The following is a 21595-nucleotide window of genomic DNA, read 5'->3' on the forward strand; positions in this document are numbered from 1 at the left end:
CATCAGATCACATGATCATAATTAGCATGCCTAGCAGTAGTAACCCTACTCGTGCATGAATTCAATCCAGATAAATGACTATAGAGCCACACCATGGCCCATTCCCCTATTCTCCAAATAAGTGACTATAGGGCCACCCTGGGCCCATTGCCCTGTTCCTTGTATAACCAACCTTAGGGTTGGCCAAGCATACGTGGCGCTTATTATTTTAGGCGACCACAAGGCTGTTCAAGAGTATATCATGCTTCCGGGTTAGCTTAACCACATCAACCGGTGTTCAGCACACTATTGTTGCTCTTGACTCATAAGTCGAGCCTTTAAACCTTCGGCTTATAAGCCGAGCCTCGTAAACCCTCGACTTATAAGCTGAGCCTTTTAAACTAGAAATATCCTTGACTAATAAGCTGACATTTTAATCAGATGCCATAGACAGGTCCTCGACTTATAAGCCGAGCTTTTAATTAGATACCATAGACAGGTCCTCGACTTATAAGCCGAGTTTTTCAGTCGAATATAATCGATAAACTCTCGACTTGTAAGTCGACTCTTTCAATCAGATATAATAGATAACCCTCGACTTATAAGAAGAAGAACAAGAAGAAGAAGAACCAAAGGGGGTGGAGCTGCATCATCATCGGGGGATAGGGATTGTTGGTAACTAGTTTACCATATGCACAGCGGAAAGCACGGGGTGGTGGACCCAGAGATTTCAAATAAAAAATTATGTAAACAATCTATAAATAGCGGATCCATTAATATGAAAAACATTAATCAAAGATAAGGATTTTCTAGTTGTAGAACAATCAAAAATCTTTGCTATCTTTTAGTAACTCCAATAAACATCTAATCCAAAGCAACCTTTTTGAGTACTCGGACCAATATCTTCCAAGATGTATCTCTACACCTCAAGACGTGTGTGGGCATGTAGAGTAATGGTGGGAAAATTTCTGATTCACACAATGTACTCAACTCAGAAGATCTTGGAATATTAGGTCTAAGACAGTTTTTAGAGATAGAGAAATATATTTTTCTCTTTGTGAAAAGCTTAGAATTTTCTCTCTAGAATATTTTCTATGTTAGGCGTCTTATGAAACTATTTCCATTTATTCAATAATGGAAAATATTGAATAAGTGCCACATCCCTATAATTATTATTCAAAAATATCTAAACCTGATAACTTATCTTATTAGATTAATTAAAGTATAATTATTATTTCAAATTCAAATCCAATTTGAATCATCATAAATATATTTTCACATTTATTTAAATAAAATCAATTCATTCAAAATTAATTATCCTAATTATTTAAATGTCATTTTCGAAATTTCCATTTTATTTGAAATTCTGTTCTTAGTAATTACCAAATTAATTAAACCATGTGAATTAATTAAAGTGCGAAATGGTAATTAACTGTTTACATAAATAGCAGTTTTGTCGGGACAGAATCTGAACTTGTCACGACAGAAACTGAACACAATAAATAGACAGTGCAAAACAATAAATAACACACCGAATTTTTACAAGGTTCAGAAACCCTTTCGGATAACCTACTCCTTGGGGCCACGCCCATAGAATAAACCAATTAGTAAAGAAACAATGTGTACAAAAGCATTGACTTAAACAATGTAAGACTCCCTCTTAAACTATTGCCGCAATCTTGTTGTATTCTTCTCTACGAATCTGATTTGATGAAACGATGATTCTCTTGAACTCCTTTCAAAGAATAGCGAGTGCACACTTCCTCCCGAAGTAAGACTTAGATAGAATCCTCTCCCGAAGATCCTTATGAACACGTTCACAATAAATACTATCTGTTTACAATGGACTAGATAGATATTCACAAGTACACTCAGCACTCTCACAAAGATTAAGGTGAACAAACTTAATCTCTACAAATAAAGACAATCTTCAAAATAACGTAATGTTTACAATTATTCAAAATGGAAGAGGTGAAAATTCCAAAGGCCTTGGCAATGTATTTATCGGCAAGGAAATCGTACAAGGCCATCATTTTCTGGTATCTTTGAAATCAATTTGCGAATTCCTTTGATTTAGGAAATCAGTCAGCCAGATGGATTCTGTGTTGATAGAAAAGGAAACTGATGAGTCAGCAACGTAATCAGTTTTATCTGGCAGAAAGAACATGGTCAATTCTTTTGACCATGTTCATTTTCGACACCTTCTTTATTCCAGAATAGTCATAATCCCACATAATCTCTGAAAATAATCTCAAGATAGTTGCAAAATATATTTTTACCAAAAATTGATTATTTGTGATAAATAAGGCAACAAATATATTCACACTTAAAGATATTTTCACATTACAAAATCAGCTGAAAATATTGATAATTAATCCGAAAATCAATATGGAGATATGCTACTAATTTTCTTTAAACATTTTAAAATATTTTGTCTAAATTAGAGTTTAGCCAAAAAAGGATTTTACATTATTTAAAAATGAATTTTGAAAATTCCTTTAATTAAAATACCAATTTTGAAAATTGCTATATTAATTAAATAATTTGCATCTGTACGCCCTGGTTTTCCCACGGGCTGGTTAGCAGGTCGAGCCTCGGACTAATCATGGTTAGTCCGTAAATTTCCCCAGGCCGGAGCTCCTGTTTTCAAGGTCGTACCCTATTAGCTCGAGGCATCCTCAAGGACTCGCCAAGGTTGCCCAAGACTGGGGGAAGGAGTCTGAAGGCCTCAGGTCGGGTCAGGGGAGCAGCTCGTGGTACGAGCTTCTCGTGGATCTCTGACCCTTTGTAAAGTCAACACACGCAAGATAAACATGCCTATATCTGACATCACGTGTCCGATATCTCCCTGACTTCTCGGACACGCAGCAGGAACGTGCGTATTCAGACACCCACGGCTGGGTTGGGCCGTGCAGCCCATTATCTCCTTATCTATCGATTTGACCATACTTATGTGTCAGGTTTAGGAATTAATCATGAATGTCACAGAGTTGATATGACAAATAAGAAGGTCACGGGATGACCTCCTTACCAACTTCCAGGTGCCTTCTCCTATAAATATGGAGACCCTGGGAGTTGATAAGGGTTGGAAAAAATAGTCTCTGAAGAGATACACCTTGTAACCAAATACCCAGAATAGATCAATAATATTGACTAGTGGAGTAGAAGGATTTTAACCTTTGAACCACTTAAAAACGTGTCTTGAGTCACCTAGTTCATCCCCTAAGATTTCCTATCTGTGACGGTTCTGCTTTCAGCACTAATCCCTTTCTCTCCCTCTCTTAATTACCTGTTGGCGAAGAACCGCGTCAACAGCCTCAATTGCATATTTGACCCTAAAGAACAAATTTCTTCCAAATATGTCTTTTTCTTGATTTTTCCTAATTTCCACTCTTACCTTGAATATTGTTGATAGAGCCATATCAAAGACCTATAGACCTATAATTTCAAGCTCCAATAAATTTAGATTATTAATTAAAACTAATTAGTATAATAACCTTAATTTATTAATCTCAATATTATTCCACTAAAAATATGAGACTCCATTCTTGTAATTATAGACATTTATTTATTGAGTACTTTTAAGTATATAAAAAGTGTCAATCGATTTAATCACTACATACAATTCAATTCTCTATTAATGGTTCATAATTAAAGTAGGAATTAATTACCGTTTAAAATCTTTAATTATATCTTGTTTCCTTAAGTATCATTAACTATACTAGTGAAGGTTAATTCATAAACAGATTTATGAATTTGAGCTCAATAACCTTTTAGTTCCAAAAGTCAACCCTTAAGAGAACCATTATTCAATACATCTTGGAAATGTATAGATTCCATATATGTATATTATGTCCCCAACCATTTACATCAATGAGTTCCCAAAATAAAAGTTTTCAACCTGATCAATCTGACAAACCATAACGAGTGAATAAAATAACTCATATGACATAAACAAGAGTTCATAATAACTTCAAGAATAAGAACAATTTGTATATGATCATCTTATTGATATGTTTAATTAATACTTATAAAATAAACGATATTATTAAGTATTAATAACATATCGGGCCTCATTCATGTATAACTACTTTATACAAAGTACATCCACTAAGATGTCTCACTACATCAGTAATCCGGATCTAGATTACATGTACTAATAATACTAGTGAATCGTACTTACAGTATTTGATCCAAAGATTCCATATAACTTTGTTTTACTGCGAACTATTTAAATTCGTTTCCTACAATCTTAATCCGCTTGTACCAATACAAGATTGTAGTCACAATAACGAATTTGGGAATATTCAGATATTCATATATAATATTATTCTAATAATAATAATAATAATAATAATAATAACAATAACAATAACAATAATAATAACAATAACAACAATCATAATAATAACAATAATAATAATAAACAATAAATATATGCAAAATTTTATTTCAATTATTTATTTCATAAAACATTGTTCAATACATATGCTTTACAGGGCACTAATCCCAACATTGAGCACCATCTTCATTAATTTTTCCATAAAAACTCATGTTTTTCATGCCCAACTCAATCTTCCTCGATGGTGCTCGATGTCAGCTCGATGAGGCTTTAAAAATCAATATTTTCATGAAAAAATCGACTTTGCTCGATAAAACTCGATGGTTGCTCAATACTACTCGTTGGGCCTTAAAAATCAAGTTTTTACGAAAAAAAATGTTTTTTTCTCGTTGGTGCTCGATACCTGCTCAATACCTGCTTGATGCAATTCCTGCAATAAGCATAATTTTTCACTCGGGTGTTCGTTTGGGGTGATTTTTTTTTAATTTGGGTATTTTTTAAGATCTACGCAATTGAAACATGTTTATACACATTTGAGAAGTTTAAAGCTTGAAAACATACAAAAACATGTTTTAAACATGAGGTATATTTTGATTTTTTATTTTGATTTTTTCAAGTTTTACACTTACCAAATGTGTATATACACATCTCAAATGTGTAGATCTTGAAAAAAAATACTCAAATTAAAAAAAAAAACTCACCCAAAACGGACACTTAAGTGAAAAATTACGCCTCTTGCGATAATCGCATCGAGCATCATTGAGCAACTATCGAGCAACCATTGAGAAAAGTCAAATTTCCATGAAAATCTTGATTTTGAAGGCCTCATCGAGCTGGAATCGTGCACCATCGAGAAAAGTCAATATTTTTGCATATTTCAGAGTTTCAAATCTAAAAGAAATCGTAAAAAAAAAAAATCCTCAAAATCATGCCCAGATCTGTTCGAAATGCAATTTTTACTGTGTTAAGTGATACTTGTCATGAGTTTAAGTTATAAATTATTCAAAACTATTATGGGTCTCTTTTGTGTAGCTTCCATGGAGAAGTTAAGAGAAAGAGAGATGAGATTTGGAGGGGTAGAGAGAGAAAGAGGTGGTGTGTGGCTGCCATTTTCAAAGAAAGAGATAGGGTTGCAGGTGTGTGGTGATGGTGGTGTTGTGGCTACCATTTTTTGAGAACACCAAGAGAGAGAGAGAGAGAGAGAGAGATAATAGGAAGAGTTGGGTGCAAAAGTAATAAGAGGGGTATTTTTGGAAATAAGGGAAATGATAGCACTAAAATGTAAAGTGAATATACCAAGGGATTTTTTTTTTTAATTTGAAGCCCCTATAATGCATAGAAACTGAAATTTCCCTATGATTACTACCACATCAAAATTGTTTTGATAGTGGTAACCAGTTACTGCGAAGAAAATATTGAAGAAGATAAAAAAAAATAGAAGAAAATAAAAAGAAGAAATAAGAATAAAAAGCAAAGTGAAGGTCTCAGTTTTTTATTTTTAAAAAATTATGTAAAAAAATATGTTTTATAAAATAGTAATGATAAAAAATATTACAAATAGATTAAAATTATAAAAATAACCTCAAAATATATTAAAACTACCTACTAAAATTATATAAAATTAAAATATGGTATACAAATAAAATATTACAAACATATGGGAAAAAAACTCGCATAAAATGTAATAAAATAAATATACCATAAGAAACTTGAGAAAAAAAATTGTCATATTTTTCAAAGTTAAAGAAAAATCTCATATTTGGTTACAACTTTTCTTCTATTTTCATGCGTTTCTATCAACATTTTTTTAATAATACAAAAAAGGTCTCATTTTAAGGCTAAATTCTACTTTGGACCCTCTATTTTAAGAAATTATAAAAGGGTCATTCTGATAAATAAAATGGTGAAAGAAAATGGTCTTCTGGACAAGATTTTGGTCAAAAAAAAAATTCAAAAAAGACTAAAATACCCTCAGTTTTTAATAATTATTCATTTTCAAAATCAAATTTTAAGCTCAATAAAAAAAATGGCTTGGATTTGATTATTAATGAAGTGATGAACTCAAGAACACCATGGATTATCTAAAAACACATGTATAATGTTGTTTTTAATTTTTTAAATTTGTTTTTGTTTTTATTTTTTTATGAAATTTTAATTTAGGGTTCTAGTTTAATGTAATAAATATTTTAAATTAAAATTTTTATGACGCCTTTATTTTTTTTTAATTGCTCAAATATTAGATATAAATTTAAATAATTAATTTTTAAAAATTGAGGGTATTTTAGACTTTTTTTTAACAAAATTTGACTAAAATCATGTCCAAGGACTATTTTTTACCATTTTAATAATTAGAGGGGTCCTTTTATAATTTCTTAAAATATAGTGTCGAAAGTGGAATTTAACCTAAACATATGGGACATTTTTTAATTATCCTTTTTTTTAATTATTACATGCTATAATTAGAAATTCTACACGAAAATTTCATGGTATATGCATAATAACTTAGTGAAATTTTTTAATATGCCACCATAAGTTACTATCTCAAATATATGACAATTTCAATTTTTTAAACAAAAATACCCATAATATTCAAATACCCATTTTTTCTCTCAATCCAAACTTTCTCTCTCTAACATCTCTTATTCTCTCACTCTCTCTAACATTCTAATTTTGCAGATCTCGAAAAAATACCAAAATTTAAAAAAAATCATCTGAAATTGACATTTGAGTGAAAAAATATGAATCTCCAAAGTTTTCATCAAATTTCAGTGCAGAGCATCGAAATTGCATCGAAAAAGCATCGTTTTGGATAAAAATCAAGTTTTCATGATTGCATCGAAACATCATCGATGTACCATTGATTTTGCATCGAAAAGTCATCGTTTTGGCAAAAAAAAACAAGTTTTCATGATTGCATCGCAACAGCATCGAAATACCATCGGTTTTGCATCGAAACACCATCAATTTTGCATCGAAACATCATCGATGTACCATCGATTTTGCATCGAAACACCATCGATTTTTTATCGAAACATCATCGATGTACCATCGATTTTACATTGAAACACCATCGATTTTGCATTGAAAAAGCATCGTTTTGGATAAAAATCAAGTTTTCATGATTGCATCGAAATATCATCGATGAACCATCGATTTTCATCGAGAGAACATCGAAACACCATCGATTTTTCATCATAAAAACTTGTTTTTTTTTGTCAAAACAATGTTTTTTCGATGCAAAATCGATGGTACATCGATGATATTTCGATGCAAAATCGATGGTATTTCGATGTTGTTGCGATGCAATTATGAAAACTTATTTTTTGCCAAAACGATGAATTTTCGATGCAAAATCGATGGTGTTTCGATGGGAAATCGATGGTATTTCGATGCAAAATCGATGGTATATCAATGATGTTTCGATGCAATCATGAAAACAATATTTTTATCCCAAACGATGCTTTTTCGATGCAATTTCGATGCTCTGTACTAAAATTTGACAAAAACTTTGACGAAAACTTTGGAGATTCATATTTTTTCAGTCAAATGTCGGTTTCAGATGATTTTTTTTTTTAGTTTTGGTATTTTTTTTCGAGATCTACAAGATTAGAATGTTAGAGAGAGTGAGAGAATAAGAGATGTTAGAGAGAGAAAGTTTGGATTGAGAGAGAAAATAAGTATTTAAATGTTAGGGGTATTTTTGTCAAAAAAATTAAAATTGTCATACATTTGGGATAGTAAATTATGGTGGCATATTAAAAAATTTCATTAAGTTATTATGCATATAATATGAAATTTCGCATACTACAATTCAATACATAATATGTAGCCTCAACTTTCACAATGGTAATTCCCCAAGTTGAACAGTGCCCACTATTAGATAAATCAGCCAATTACAAAGCTCAAGTATTTGATATTGCTCTCCAATATTTTAATATTTATCTAGAGAAAGTAGTGTCCAAGAACTCATCCAAATGATAAAAAGTACCACTATTCCACTACTAAGAAAACAACAAATACATCCCAATATAAAGCATAATACATAGTATAATATACAATATATATATATATATATATATTTAGGGAATTTCTTTGGTGCAACTCACAAAAAGAGGTGCACGTGCATCTCCTTTTGTTTGTATTCCCTAAATAGTTTTGGTGCGATTTTTTTTTATGATCATGTATATTATAGTTATTAAGAGTACCTTGCAAATTTTTAGAAAATTCCGAATAATTTAGAGTATTGACTGTTTTCGATGCACATAAAAAAAAACAGTCACAAGTGCAATAACCTGTTTGAACCTTGTTTTCGGTATTGTAAATTATTCATAATTTTTTGAAAATTTTCAAGTTGCTCTAAATAACTACAATATACACAGTGATAAAAAATATTCGCTTCGAAAACTGTTTACGAGGTGCAAACAAGAAGAGAAGCACCGGTGCGCCTCTTTTTGTGAGTTGCACCATAGAAATACCCTATATATTTATAGAGAGCTTTTTAGACTTTTGCCCCTACCGTAGGGGCATTTTTTTTTCCATTACTTAGATAAATTATAACCAAATTTTTTTGTATGAAAACATACATGATAGTTATAGTAGGGATTTCACCAATTTTTATGAAATTTCGATGAATTTACAGTACCAAAATCAAAGTTCAAATAATATGTTTTCCATGCGTGTAAAAAAAATCAGACACGTGTGCAACTCACTATTTAAACTTTTATTTTGACACTGTAAATTATTCGGAATTTTCCGAAAATTGACAGGATGCCTATTATATATAACTATGATGTATGTCATCATACCAAAAAATTTTATTATAATTTTTTCAAATACTGAAAATAAAAAATACTCTTACAGTAGAAACAAAAGTGATGTCTCTAATATATACAAATATTTAACCACAAATTTATTCATGAAGAAGGGGCGTGAGGTTTCTCTCTATCTTCTCCATGGCGAGACACAAGAAGGTACACCAGAAGCCTGTTACTATCGACAAGGGGAATGAAGCACCAGGGATTGAAGAATCGGGTGGAGAAAAGTTAGCTATTGATGATGAAGAGCCTTCGACTGAGATGGAGGAAATTTTCAAAGATACTATGGTTGAATTTCCTGAGATTGGAGGATCGATAACTAGGGATTTGAATGCGCGCAGGACTGGGTTAAACGATTCTGGGCTGAAATGGAGTGAACAAAAAGAGAATAGCAGTGATTTTCCAAATCAGGCCAAAGATAAGTGGTCTACATTTAGAGCAATGTTACCGAACCAAGGAGGTGCACGGTTGCAATTTGAAGAACCATTACTTCAAGATGGCCATCAGATTGCTTAGGTGGATGTGGAGGAAATTGCAGTTGAGGTGTCTTTCTGGAACTCAGCTGTGGTTTGTATGGTATTAGGAGCCAATCCCCCATTTGCAGTTTTTGAAGGTTTCATAAAGAGAATGTGGGGTAAGCTGGGTATTGAGAGGATTGCGAGATTAAATGGAGGGTATACACTTGTTAAATTCAGAGATGAAGTTACTAGAGACTTAGTGTTAGAAGCTGGGGTTTTGCATTTTGATAGAAAACTAGTCATTGTGAGACCATGGACCACTGATTTAGCTCACATGAGGTTAGTCAAATATGTTCCTGTTTGGGTGAGATTACCTGGTTTGGGTTTACAATATTGGGGAACTAAATGTTTGAGTGCTTTGGTGAGTACTCTTGGGAAACCAATTCTTGTGGACATGGTAACAAAGGATCAGTCTATGATGCAATTTGCCAGGGTGTTAGTGGAGATTGACATAGCAGATGAGATTCCTAAGTCTATTCAATTTTTGAATGAAAGAGGTCAATTAATGGAACAATTTGTTGAGTTTGAATGGCTGCCAACACATTGTAAGAATTGCAGGGTGTATGGCCATACTGAGTCTTTATGTAACAAGAAAAAGGGGGAGATTTGGAGACCAAAAGAAAAGAAATCTGAAGGAGAAAATCAGGTCAATTCTTCTGAGCTGCATAATGTTACAAGTACTTCAGAGTCAGCTGCTGAGTCTTTATCCAAGGATAAACAAAAAGCAGACTCTCTGGAGTGTTCTGATGTTCAGTTGAAAACAGGTGTTTCTGGTGTGGTTAATGATCAAGTGTCAAAACAATCTCAGGTAGATGGGGACAAGGAGACAGCTGACAGAAATGAATCTCATGAGGTGGATTGGATCACGCCTAAGAAACTGGGTGGGATGAAGATATTAGCTACCAAGGCTCCGAATAAGTTGAGGAATACTTATAGTATTCTACAGGATAAGAGGTTGGAGGTTACTAAATTGGCTGTCATTGCAGAAAAAAAGTCCAATGGGGGAGTTCAACATTCTTAGCTGGAATGTTCGAGGTCTGAATAAGAGGGAAAAACAAAGATCCCTCAGTGCTTTCTGTAGGCTTAATAAAATTTGTTTAGGTGCTTTTCTTGAGACCAAATTAAGGGGAGCTAATTTGGAGGAGATGATGGTTAAATATTTTGATGATTGGAACTGTTATAAAGGGATTACTAGTGAGGGTAGAATCTTGTTGGTCTGGAAGAGTAATATTCTGTCAGTGGAAGTTTTGCAAGAGAGTGACCAATATATTCATACTTTTATTAAGGAGTTACAGTCGAATAGAGAGTTTTGTGTGACATTTGTTTATGGTAGAAACACGACTCTGGAAAGGTTTCAGTTGTGGCATGACTTATCTTGTCTAAATTTTCCAATTTCACCTTGGTTAATGGCAGGGGATTTTAACTCAGTTTTTGAATTTGATGATAGGCTTGGGGGTCGTCCTGTTTCTGCAGCTGAAATGGCAGATGCTCAAAGGTGGAAATCTTTAGGGCTAGCTGATGAGCTTCGGTTTATTGGTTCTCATTATACTTGGACCAATAACCAAGCTGATGGGGCAAGAATTTACTCTAAATTAGACCGTATTTTTAAGAATGAAGAGTGGATGGATCTCTTTCCTGATTCGATAGATGTTATAAGTTGGGACATATTTTCAGATCACTGTTTCTGTATTGTTAAGGCAGTGACTGAGGTGAACACTGGTTTTAAGCCTTTTCGGTTCTTCAACATTGGATTGAACATGAAGGGTTCAAAACTGTTGTTATGCAGAGTTGGAACAAACCAGTAGCAGCTCATGGGTTAGACAGAATTATGGTGAAACTGAAGAGGCTCACTCATGTTCTGAGAAAGTTTAATAAGTGGGAGATTGGTGATGTTGAACACAAGTTTCAGGTAGCTAAAGAGAGTTACAATCATGCTCAATACCAGCTTCAGCAAGATCCTCATTCAGCTGAGTTTCAAGCTGAGGAACAGAAAGCTTTTGTTAATTTGGTTCAGCATTCCAGGTTCTATGACAGTTACCTTAGACAAAGAAGCAAAGTCAACTGGCTCAAATTTGGAGATGATAATACAACATATTTTCATGCTTGTTTGAAACAGAGAAAGGAGTCAAATCGAATAACCTCTTTTGTTACTGATACTAGACAGATCATAGAGAAGTATGAGGATGTAGTGGCTCATTTTTTACATCATTTTCGGAGTATTTTGGGTAGTCAAAGTAAGACTTCGAGTCCTATTCAAAAGGAGTGTTTTATGCATGGTAACATCTTATCTTTAGAGCAACAACTGGTTTTAATAAAGCCATTTTCTAAGAAGGATGTTAAAAATGCTATGTTTAGTATTGGTTCAATTAAGAGTCCGGGTCCGGATGGTTATGGTTCGGGTTTTTTCAAAGCAGTGTGGAATGAGATTGGTGGTCATATTTTAGATGCAATTCTGGGATTCTTTCAGCAGGGTTCGCTGCCTAAAGGCCTCAATAATGCTGTCACGCCCCGGCTGCCCCGGGACACGCGACGGTGATTGGTGAACCGAAAATTTGACTCATTGCCTGAGTTCTTTGGTTAAAAACGTGCTTCTAGTGTCATTATTATGTTAAGGTGAAAATCAACAAAAGAGGAAAGGATATATTTTATTAAAAATTGTTCATGGGCCCACCAGAACATTTACAAGTTATTTACATCTCAAAATGGCCATTACTATTTAAAATTTACAACCCGCCGACCTAAGCGGCAAAATTAGGGTAAACCCCCTAGTTCCTCTGAGAACTTCTTGGTCGTGGTGGTCAAACGGCCGCATATGTACACAACGTCGCCTCAGCTCTCCACTCAAGGCTGGGTGAGCTTTTCTTTCCCTTTACCTGCACCACATAGCACCCATGAGCCAAAGCCCAGCAAGAAAACACATATTGTAAGTAAACAATCTCATATGATGTAATTACATCACACCGAGCTTATAGCTCTAAACTGATGAGTGACTGTTGGATAAGTCTCAAGCCATTAGATGAACAGGTGACTAATGAGTCACACCTTGAACAGGTGACTAATGAGCCACACACTTTGAACAGGTGACTAATGAGCCACGCTCAGGATAGGTGACTAATGAGCCACGCTCAGGATAGGTGACTAATGAGCCACGCTCTGGATAGGTGACTAATGAGCCATGCTCTGGAGGTCCCATACCCTCCTAGCCATGTGACCTGTGGATCACCTTAGCCTTTTCTGGCTCTGGCTCTAGATTTCTAGCCTTGGGCTAGACAAGCGCTTATTAATATTCATCGAACTTGAGGTCGGTCCGGCATTAATGCTCATTTGAGTCATTCAATGCAGATGTCGATTAGATCTAATCTTTGTTGGCTTGCATTAAGCATGCAAAAACCATCCTTGACTTATGAGTCAATGCCCTGACTAATGAGTCAGTGCCATTACCAAGTAAGCAATGCTACCAAGCATATATCATAGATCAAATATATAAACATGGGCATTCATAACGCTTACTTAACAATTGCTAGCATAATAATGATCATGCACAAACACAGAGACTCGAGCTCTGAACAGTTTCATAGTCAATATTCATGGTATGCCTTAATGATATCTTTATACAAATGAGCAAGCTTGCAAAGCATTCAATATGCTATCAATGTCCACATTTAACCATCCAACATGCATCAAAATATAACCATGCATGTCTCATTTGGGGGTGCAGTTCCTTACACTGTTTTCTTACCTCAGATTCGAGCTAGAATGAATAAAAGATTGACCCTTGAGAATGATATGACTTTAAGTCCTTTAGCGGTCACCTAATCATAACCAAATAAGGAATACCATCAATAAAACGAACATCATAGGGTTCCAAACCAATATCTAGCCTCTGGGAGATCAATCCAAACTAATCCAAGTAGTAAGAACAATCCCGAGGCCTAAAACTATGTTTCCGGGGTCAAAACACACAAACAGGGCGAAAACTGACCAAGGGCTGCGGCCCTAGCACCTTGGGCCGTGGCCCCCAGCACTCCCTGAAGCAAGGGCCACAACGCCCAGCAGGCACAAAAAGCTCCGCCTGCTTCTTCAAGCAAGGGCCGCGGCACCCCAAGAACAGGGCCACGGCCCCCAACCCTGGGCCATTCCCAAACACGTTTTTATCACTACAAAGCCTCCAAAATCAAACCTAAATATTCCCCAATCATCAAATCAAAGTTCCCAAGCTTCCTAATGGTTCAAAACCCAAGGTTCATCGAACCAAAAACTCAACAATTCACATAGTCTAATTCAAAGCTTAGAAATTCTAAAAACTCAAAACTTTAAACTTCGATTACCTTCGATTGAGTTGTTTTCCATCAAATCCTTCGGTTAAGAAGCTTCTAATATTTCCTAGGATCGCTATGCCTTGATCCTCGCTCGATTCTGACTCCTAGAACTCAAGATTTCTTCGAAAATGCTTCGGATGGCAAAACTGAGCTAACGGGAAAGAACGAGAGGTTTTCTAATGTACGTTCTATCTGAGAAGCTACTTCATGCTTAAGTAACCTCAAATAAAACCTAGTGCTCGGGACCCCGAAAATACCCCCGAGGACATTATAATCAAAACCACCAAAATTTCCTCCTGATCTCAAATACTCCCAATTTATCATCAAATAAACATTCTTATTACCCCATATCTGACCCCGTTATGACAAAACCGCTAATCCATTATATATGACCGTCTCATGTCAACTAGCTCGAATATATCTCCATAATGATGGAATCTCATTCATAATTCACAATTTGCACCCAAATACACAATTATGCCCTAAACGGGACAAATTGCCAAAACAGTTCAATTAACAAATGTGGACCCACATGCATGAATATAACATTATATTATGATATAATTCACATAAACATGCACATAACCATTTAATAGCATAATTAAACAAGTATGGCCCTCCCGGCCTACTAATCATGCCATTAAACCCCATCGGAGAATTCGGGGCATTACAAATGCTATGTTGTCATTGATTCCAAAAGTTGAGAATCCGAATAAGGCTGTGGATTATAGGCCCATAGCTTGCTGCAATACATTGTATAAATGTATTTCAAAGATGCTATGTGGTAGATTGAATTTGATTCTTCCTTTGGTAATCCACCAAAATCAAGGAGCTTTTGTTAGGGATAGACTGTTAGCTCATAATATCCTTATTTTTCAGGACATTCTTAAAGGGTATAAGAGGAAGAATATCTCTCCTAGATGTGTGATGAAAGTTGATCTAAGTAAGGCTTATGATTCAATTGATTGGCAATTTTTGGAGGATATCATTGCAGCCTTATGTTTCCCGAGACAGTTTATTAAGTGGATTATGATTTGTTTAAAGGATTCTTCTTATTCAATCTTGATGAATGGTAGAGTGCAAGGTAGTTTTACTGGTAGGAAGGGGCTTAGACAAGGGGACCCGATGTCTCCTCTGCTATTTGTTCTTGTTATGGAGTATTTTACTAGACTGCTCATTCAAGCTTCTCAACGTAAGGAGTTTAGATTTCACCCTAAATGTAAGAAACTGAATTTGGTGAGCCTTTGTTTTGCGGATGACTTGGTGCTTTTTTGTAAGGGATCTAATGCTTCAGTTCAAGTTATTCAAGACTGTTTCAAATCATTTAGTGGTGCTTCTGGTTTAACAGCCAATTTGGATAAATCTCAAGTTTACTTTGGGGATTTGACTGAGAAAGAGACCAAGGAAATTCTGAAGGGTCTTCACTATACTGAAGGTACTTTCCCTTTAAAATACCTTGGAGTTCCTCTTAGGCCTGCAAAGTAGAAGCAGGGGATTGTGATACTATAATAAAGAAGATTCACTTGAAATTGCATCATTGGTCTAGTAGACATTTATCTTTTGCTAGGAAAGCTCAACTTATACACTCTGTTTTATTGGGAATTAGAGCTTTTTGGATGAGTATTTTCCTTCTCCCAAAGAGTGTTATTACTGAGATTGATCATATTTGCAGGAAGTTTCTTTGGGAGACCAGCAGTAGAAATGAAAATAGAAGTAAGTTTCACCTCACGGCTTAGGATCAAGTTTTCCTTCCTAAACACTTGGGGGTATTGGGTTTAAGGAAGGGTCTAAAGGGAATATGGTGCTACTAGCTAAGTACATTTGGGCTATTTCCTCTAAACAGGATATTCTTTGGGTGAAATGGATAGATGCCATTTATCATAAAGGGCAAAATATTTGGGATTACAAAGTTCATTCAGATGTGAGTTGGTATTGGCGTAAGTTAGTTAACTTGAAATCTGCCATCAATGCTGAGATGTTGGAGAAGGCAGCAAAGAACAACAAGATTAATATTAGCAAGCTTTATGTTCAGTTGCTTAACAAGGAAAGGGCTCCTTTTGCTCATGTGGTTTGGTGTAATCTGTCTCTGCCCAAGCATCATTTTATCCTTTGGCAAGCTACTTTGGGGCACTTATTAACCAGAGATAACCTGTTGAGATGCCATATGCAACTGCCTTCTGTCTTGTGTCCAACATGCGAATTACAACAGGAGAGCCATGACCATTTGTTTTTTCAGTGCCAGTTCTCTCAGCTGGTGAGAAGCCGAATTGCTGAGTGGCTGGGTCTTGATATCTGGCCGGTTCAATTTAAAGACTGGATTGCTTGGATGGTGGGGAAGCCAAAGGGTCTGCAGCAAAAATTGTTGGCAGCTGTTTTAGCTGCTTCAGTGTATATGATTTGGTGGAATAGGAACCATTGCCTGTTTAATTTCTGTTCTATGTCTGTAAATAAAGTTGTGTTTTTTGTTACAAGTTTGATTGAAAGCTAGAGTTGATAATTCGTCTAGATCTAAGTTGGAAAGCAAAGATGTAGCTTTCCTTGAGAAAATTAATCTCTTGTAATCATCGGCTAGAGGGGCTCCTTGTTTTTGTATTTGGCTTGTGGTTCAATTTAATTCTGGTTTCATCAAAAAAAAAAAAAAAGTGATGTCTCTGCCTAAAAAAAATTTATATAAATATATATATACCATTTGCCAACAACAGTAAGGGTTTGGGATTGAACCCCTACCAAGAGGCCTACCCGGCAGGTGGTGGGTTATCTTCGTTTTTTTTATTCTTATGCACACATCCATGTTCATCTGTTATTAATTAATGTTCTTTATCTTTTTCTTAAAATTTATGAATTTACAGATAATGATTTGTTACATTTAAAACATTCAAATCACATTCAACATAAAATATATTTATTCACGTAAAATGGAGCAGAAGAATAAGAAATATATCATACTTTTAAAAATACAACTCCGTCATTTTTTTCTTTTCGAATTTCTATTCCATCTCATATTTATTTAAATTTACCTATTAAATCATATTTTCAGACCAGGAAACTAAATTTCCATACTATGGAAAAACTCCAATTCATTTTGACATATCATCTGAATTCTCAAGATTCAGCATATATAGGAGCTTGTGCAATCTTTCCATCAACACGCAATAAGTATTCTAATTTATATATATATATATATATATGGACTGATTAGTGCATCCACATTTTTTGTAATATTGGTGCATTTTTTTTATTTTTGGCACATAGGTAATTGTAATCCTAATTTTTTTTTATGACAAATTGTAGTTAATTAGAATATTATGCAAATTTTTAAAAAATTCTAAATAATTTATAATATAAAAAATAATGTACAAATAGTTTATTGCACTAGTACTTATTTTTTATTGTTTGAACATTGTTTTCGTCATCGTAAATTATTTTGTAGAATGCTCTAAATAACTACAATATACATTATATATATAAAAAATTTATATTATAACTATTCACACAACAAAATAGAAAAAGAAAGTACGAGTGTTGCCAAAAAAAAGTAGACTTATAAATGTATATATATACACGCATTATTAATCGACATTCCATTACTTTTTTCTCATTTATTTATTTACAAATATAAGTTTTATCAATCAAAATAAATATTCTCATATAAAAATTGGATTTGGAAGATTGAGATTATACCAATAAATGTAATAGAAAACTAATGAACAGTCAAATATATAGTACATAATTTGTACCGAGTAGTTTTGTACTTAATAAAATTGAAAAAGCGAGTAGAAGGAAATTTTAAAATTGCAAGAGACACGTTTGTTTTGAGAAATTCAAAATAATTTAATTAACTAAAATTCTAAAGAGGAAAATATAATTATCTAGAAATTTATAAATTGTATTTTATTGTCTATGAGAATATTAAAATAGTTTCATGTGAATTGAATAGATTGTTTGGTTAAATACATTAATTTTATACATTACTTCAATAAATCAATTCAAAATTAATAATATATAGAATATACTGTATCAGTGACGGAGCTAAAAATTTTACTCAGAGAGGGCAAGAATTAGGTGAAGTTGGCGATAACTTTTAAAATATAGAATTTGATCAATTTTAAGTAATTATTTTTTGTTTTTTATTCGGAATAAATAAATATTTTAACTAATAACTAAGACATGAGAATATTAGCTCGTATTAGAGAGTCAGAGACACAAGTTGGAACCTATTCTTTCTATTATTTTTTTGATAATTTTACTTTAATAAAAATTGAACAAATCACTATACTAATTCAATAAGCTATACATAACACGAATAAATTAGAATGTTTTTGTTTGCTTCATTGCTCTAAAGTCTACTACTATTTCTAATGATGATTTAATATTAAAAATAATACTTTTGTAGGAAAGAAAAATTGCAGAATTAGTGCTCTTCATAGGTCTTTCAAAAGCTTTAGTATTTGGGCCTAGTTCACATGATACTCTTCTATACATGTATAGAAATCAGAATTGTTATATGTTCAACACACCTCATATGTCTCATTTTAGTAGAAGATCCATTACATATACTTTGCTTTAAAAAAAAAAAAAATTCAGTGTAGGCTTGAGTTTACTCTAAGCCAAGAGTGGCTCCGTCACTGTACTGTATTATGATTGATGAGAATGTTTAGAATCCACATTTTTTATGGAGTAATCTTATTCTTAGATTAAAATGAAATATATGCATATGAACAATCTTATACATGTAGGCGGAATTAATATATAGAATGAACATATACAAATAGAGGATCGAATATTGTATACCTCCAGCCATTGCAATTGATAACATCGATCTAGCTTTAGATCTACAAAAGAAAAAGAAAATAATTAGAACGAGTACTCGGGCTTCCAAACTCTCACTAATTCTTTTTAGATGGAGATACTGAAAGTCAGAATGAGCGGTGAGCTTGGTGACCGGTACTCTATATTTATAGAGTGAGACCTACCATCAGAGTCTCTGCCACAAATTGAAATATTTTCTCAATCAGTTGGGATATGAAAAATCGGGTAACAACAAAATCAGGTAACAAATAATGTTGACCATTAATTAGAATATTTTGTCAATAAATTAAATATTGACTTTAATATATTAAATCAATTAGTTGTAACAAATTGATTTTATATACTAAATAAATAAATATTCTAACATTCTCCCACTTGGTCAGCATTTAAATTAATGTATTACTTAAGCCCGACGATCATCCATGTTAGATAATAAACACATGAATCATGGCGATAGGCCCTCTTTTAATGGCGAGTATTATCTTCCATGTATTACAATATATTTATTACATAACAATGTAATTTATGGGATATGTACTTAAACGAATAAACCTTATGTTTATTCAGGTCCTATGAAGATAAAATTTTCTCAAATAAAATTAAGATGCGCATAAATATGAGAAAACATCAAAATAAGAGTTTCATTGATAATATCTTCAGTTTGTACAATAAATTTACATAAGGGAACCAAGTCCCATGTTCACTACATGATCCTTAAATTTATGAGGTGGCAAGCCTTTCGTCATAGGATCAGCAATCATCAATTCAATGTTAATGTGTTGAATGACCACTTTATTTTCTTTAACACGTTCTCTCACGGCTAAGTACTTGATGGCGATGTGCTTGCTTCAACTACCACTCTTATTGTTCTTAGCCATGAATACAGCAGCTGATTTGTTGCAGAACATTCTTAATGGCCTAGATATGGAATCTACAACTCTAAGGCCTGAAATGAAACTCTTTAGCCATACACCATGCGATGTAGCCTCAAAACACAAAATGAACTCGACTTCTATAGTAGAATTAGCAGTCAAGGTCTGTTTGTTACTCCTCCATGATATAACTCGATCGACAAACATAAACACGTAACCAGAGGTTGATTTACGTGAATCAGTACAACCAGCAAAGTCTGAATCTGAGTAGCCAACTACTTCTAGGTTGTCGGTTCGTCTGAACATGAGTTTGTAATCCTTAGTACCCTGAAGATACCTCATAACTTTCTTTGCAGCTTTCCAATGGTCTAATCCCGGGTTACTCTGAAATCTTCCTAGCATTCCGACAGCAAAGGCAATGTCGGGTTGTGTGCACACCTGAGCATACATCAAGCTTCCAACAGTAGAAGCATATGGGATGTTCTTCATTTCTTCCTTTTCAAAATCATTCTTTGGACACTGGCTCAAATTTAATTTATCATCCTTAACGATGGGAGCAACTCTTGGTGAACAATCCTTCATCCAAAATCTCTCTAAAACTTTGTTAATGTAGGTTTCTTGAGATAGACCTAAGATACCTTTGAATCTATCTCTATGGATCTTAATGCTAATGACATAAGACGCATCACCCATATCCTTCATCTCAAAGTTCTTTGAGAGAAATTGCTTCACCTCATGTAGCATGCCCTTATCATTGGTTGCAAGAAGAATATCGTCCACATATAAAATAAGAAAACAAATCTTACGCCCAGTGACCTTCTGGTATATACATTGATCCATGACATTTTCTTCAAATCCAAAAGAAGAGATGAAATCATGGAATTTTAAATACCATTGGTGGGACGCTTGTTTTAAACCATAGATGGACTTCTTAAGCTTGTACACCAAATGCTCACCATCACTAGAGGAGAATCCTTCTAGTTGTTTCATGTATGCCTCCTCCTCTAGGTCACCATTTAGGAAGGTAGTTTTCACATCCATCTGCTGCAGCTCTAAATCGAAATGAGCAACTAATGCCAGGATAACTCTGGGGAAATCTTTCTTAGATACCGGAGAAAATGTCTCCGTGTAGTCAATTCCTTCTTTTTGAGTGAATCACTTAGCAATGAATCTTGCTTTGTGTCTCTCAATGTTGCCTTATGAGTCTTTCTTGTTTTGAAGACCCATTTACACCCAATAGCCCTCGCCCCATTAGGCAACTCAACAAGATCCCAGACTCTGTTGCTCTTCATAGAATTCATTTCTTCGTTCATGGCATTGTACCACAGTTTCGATTCTTTGTTATTCATAGCTTGTGAAAACGTTTCTGGATCATTTTCGGCTCCAATAATGTAGTCAGATTCTTGAAAATACACAATGTAGTCACTAGGTATCGCCGATTTTGTCGTCCTAGTGGATTTTCTTAAGGCTACACCAGCAGGCTCTTGAGGAGCGGGGAGTTCAGCTTGTTGTTCAACAATTATAGGCAACTCTTGAACAACTTGATCCATTTGAACTTCAACACTGACTTGTGGATCTTCAACAATTGGCTATGGTGGTTCAACATCCATTTGAACTTCAGGGGTGTTATGAACCACAATCAATCTTGCTCTTGAGGTGGAGGGTTTTGAAGGATCTTTCTCAGAACCTAAGTCCTTAGATTGATCACTCCCACTAATCAAGGCATTTTCAAGAAATTTTGTTCCTTGATTCCACAATCCTAGTGCTATTAGATGGACAATAAAACTTGTAACCTTTAGACCTTTCAGCGTATCCAATAAAGTATCCACTTATGGTCCTTGGGTCCAGTTTCTTTTCTTGTGGATTGTATACCCTAACTTCAGATGGGCATCCCCAAATGCGTACATGTTTCAAACTCGGTTTCCAACCTTTCCATAATTCA

General features: G+C 34.2%; 1 protein-coding gene across 1 annotated transcript; it reads left to right on the forward strand.

Moving 5' to 3' along the window:
• Positions 1-11481: 11481 nt before the first annotated feature.
• LOC133824265 (uncharacterized) lies at positions 11482-12189 on the forward strand. Its single transcript, XM_062257134.1, has one exon. The coding sequence runs from the start codon at positions 11482-11484 to the stop codon at positions 12187-12189; it is 708 nt and encodes a 235-aa protein (XP_062113118.1).
• The last annotated feature ends 9406 nt before the right edge of the window (positions 12190-21595 follow it).

Source organism: Humulus lupulus, chromosome 3 (genome assembly GCF_963169125.1).
Source record: "Humulus lupulus chromosome 3, drHumLupu1.1, whole genome shotgun sequence".
NCBI classification, from domain to species: Eukaryota; Viridiplantae; Streptophyta; class Magnoliopsida; order Rosales; family Cannabaceae; genus Humulus; species Humulus lupulus.

Excerpts from the sequence above, each read along its gene's own strand:
- LOC133824265 (XM_062257134.1), top strand. The coding sequence starts at position 11,482 with ATGGTGAAACTGAAGAGGCTCACTCATGTTCTGAGAAAGTTTAATAAG.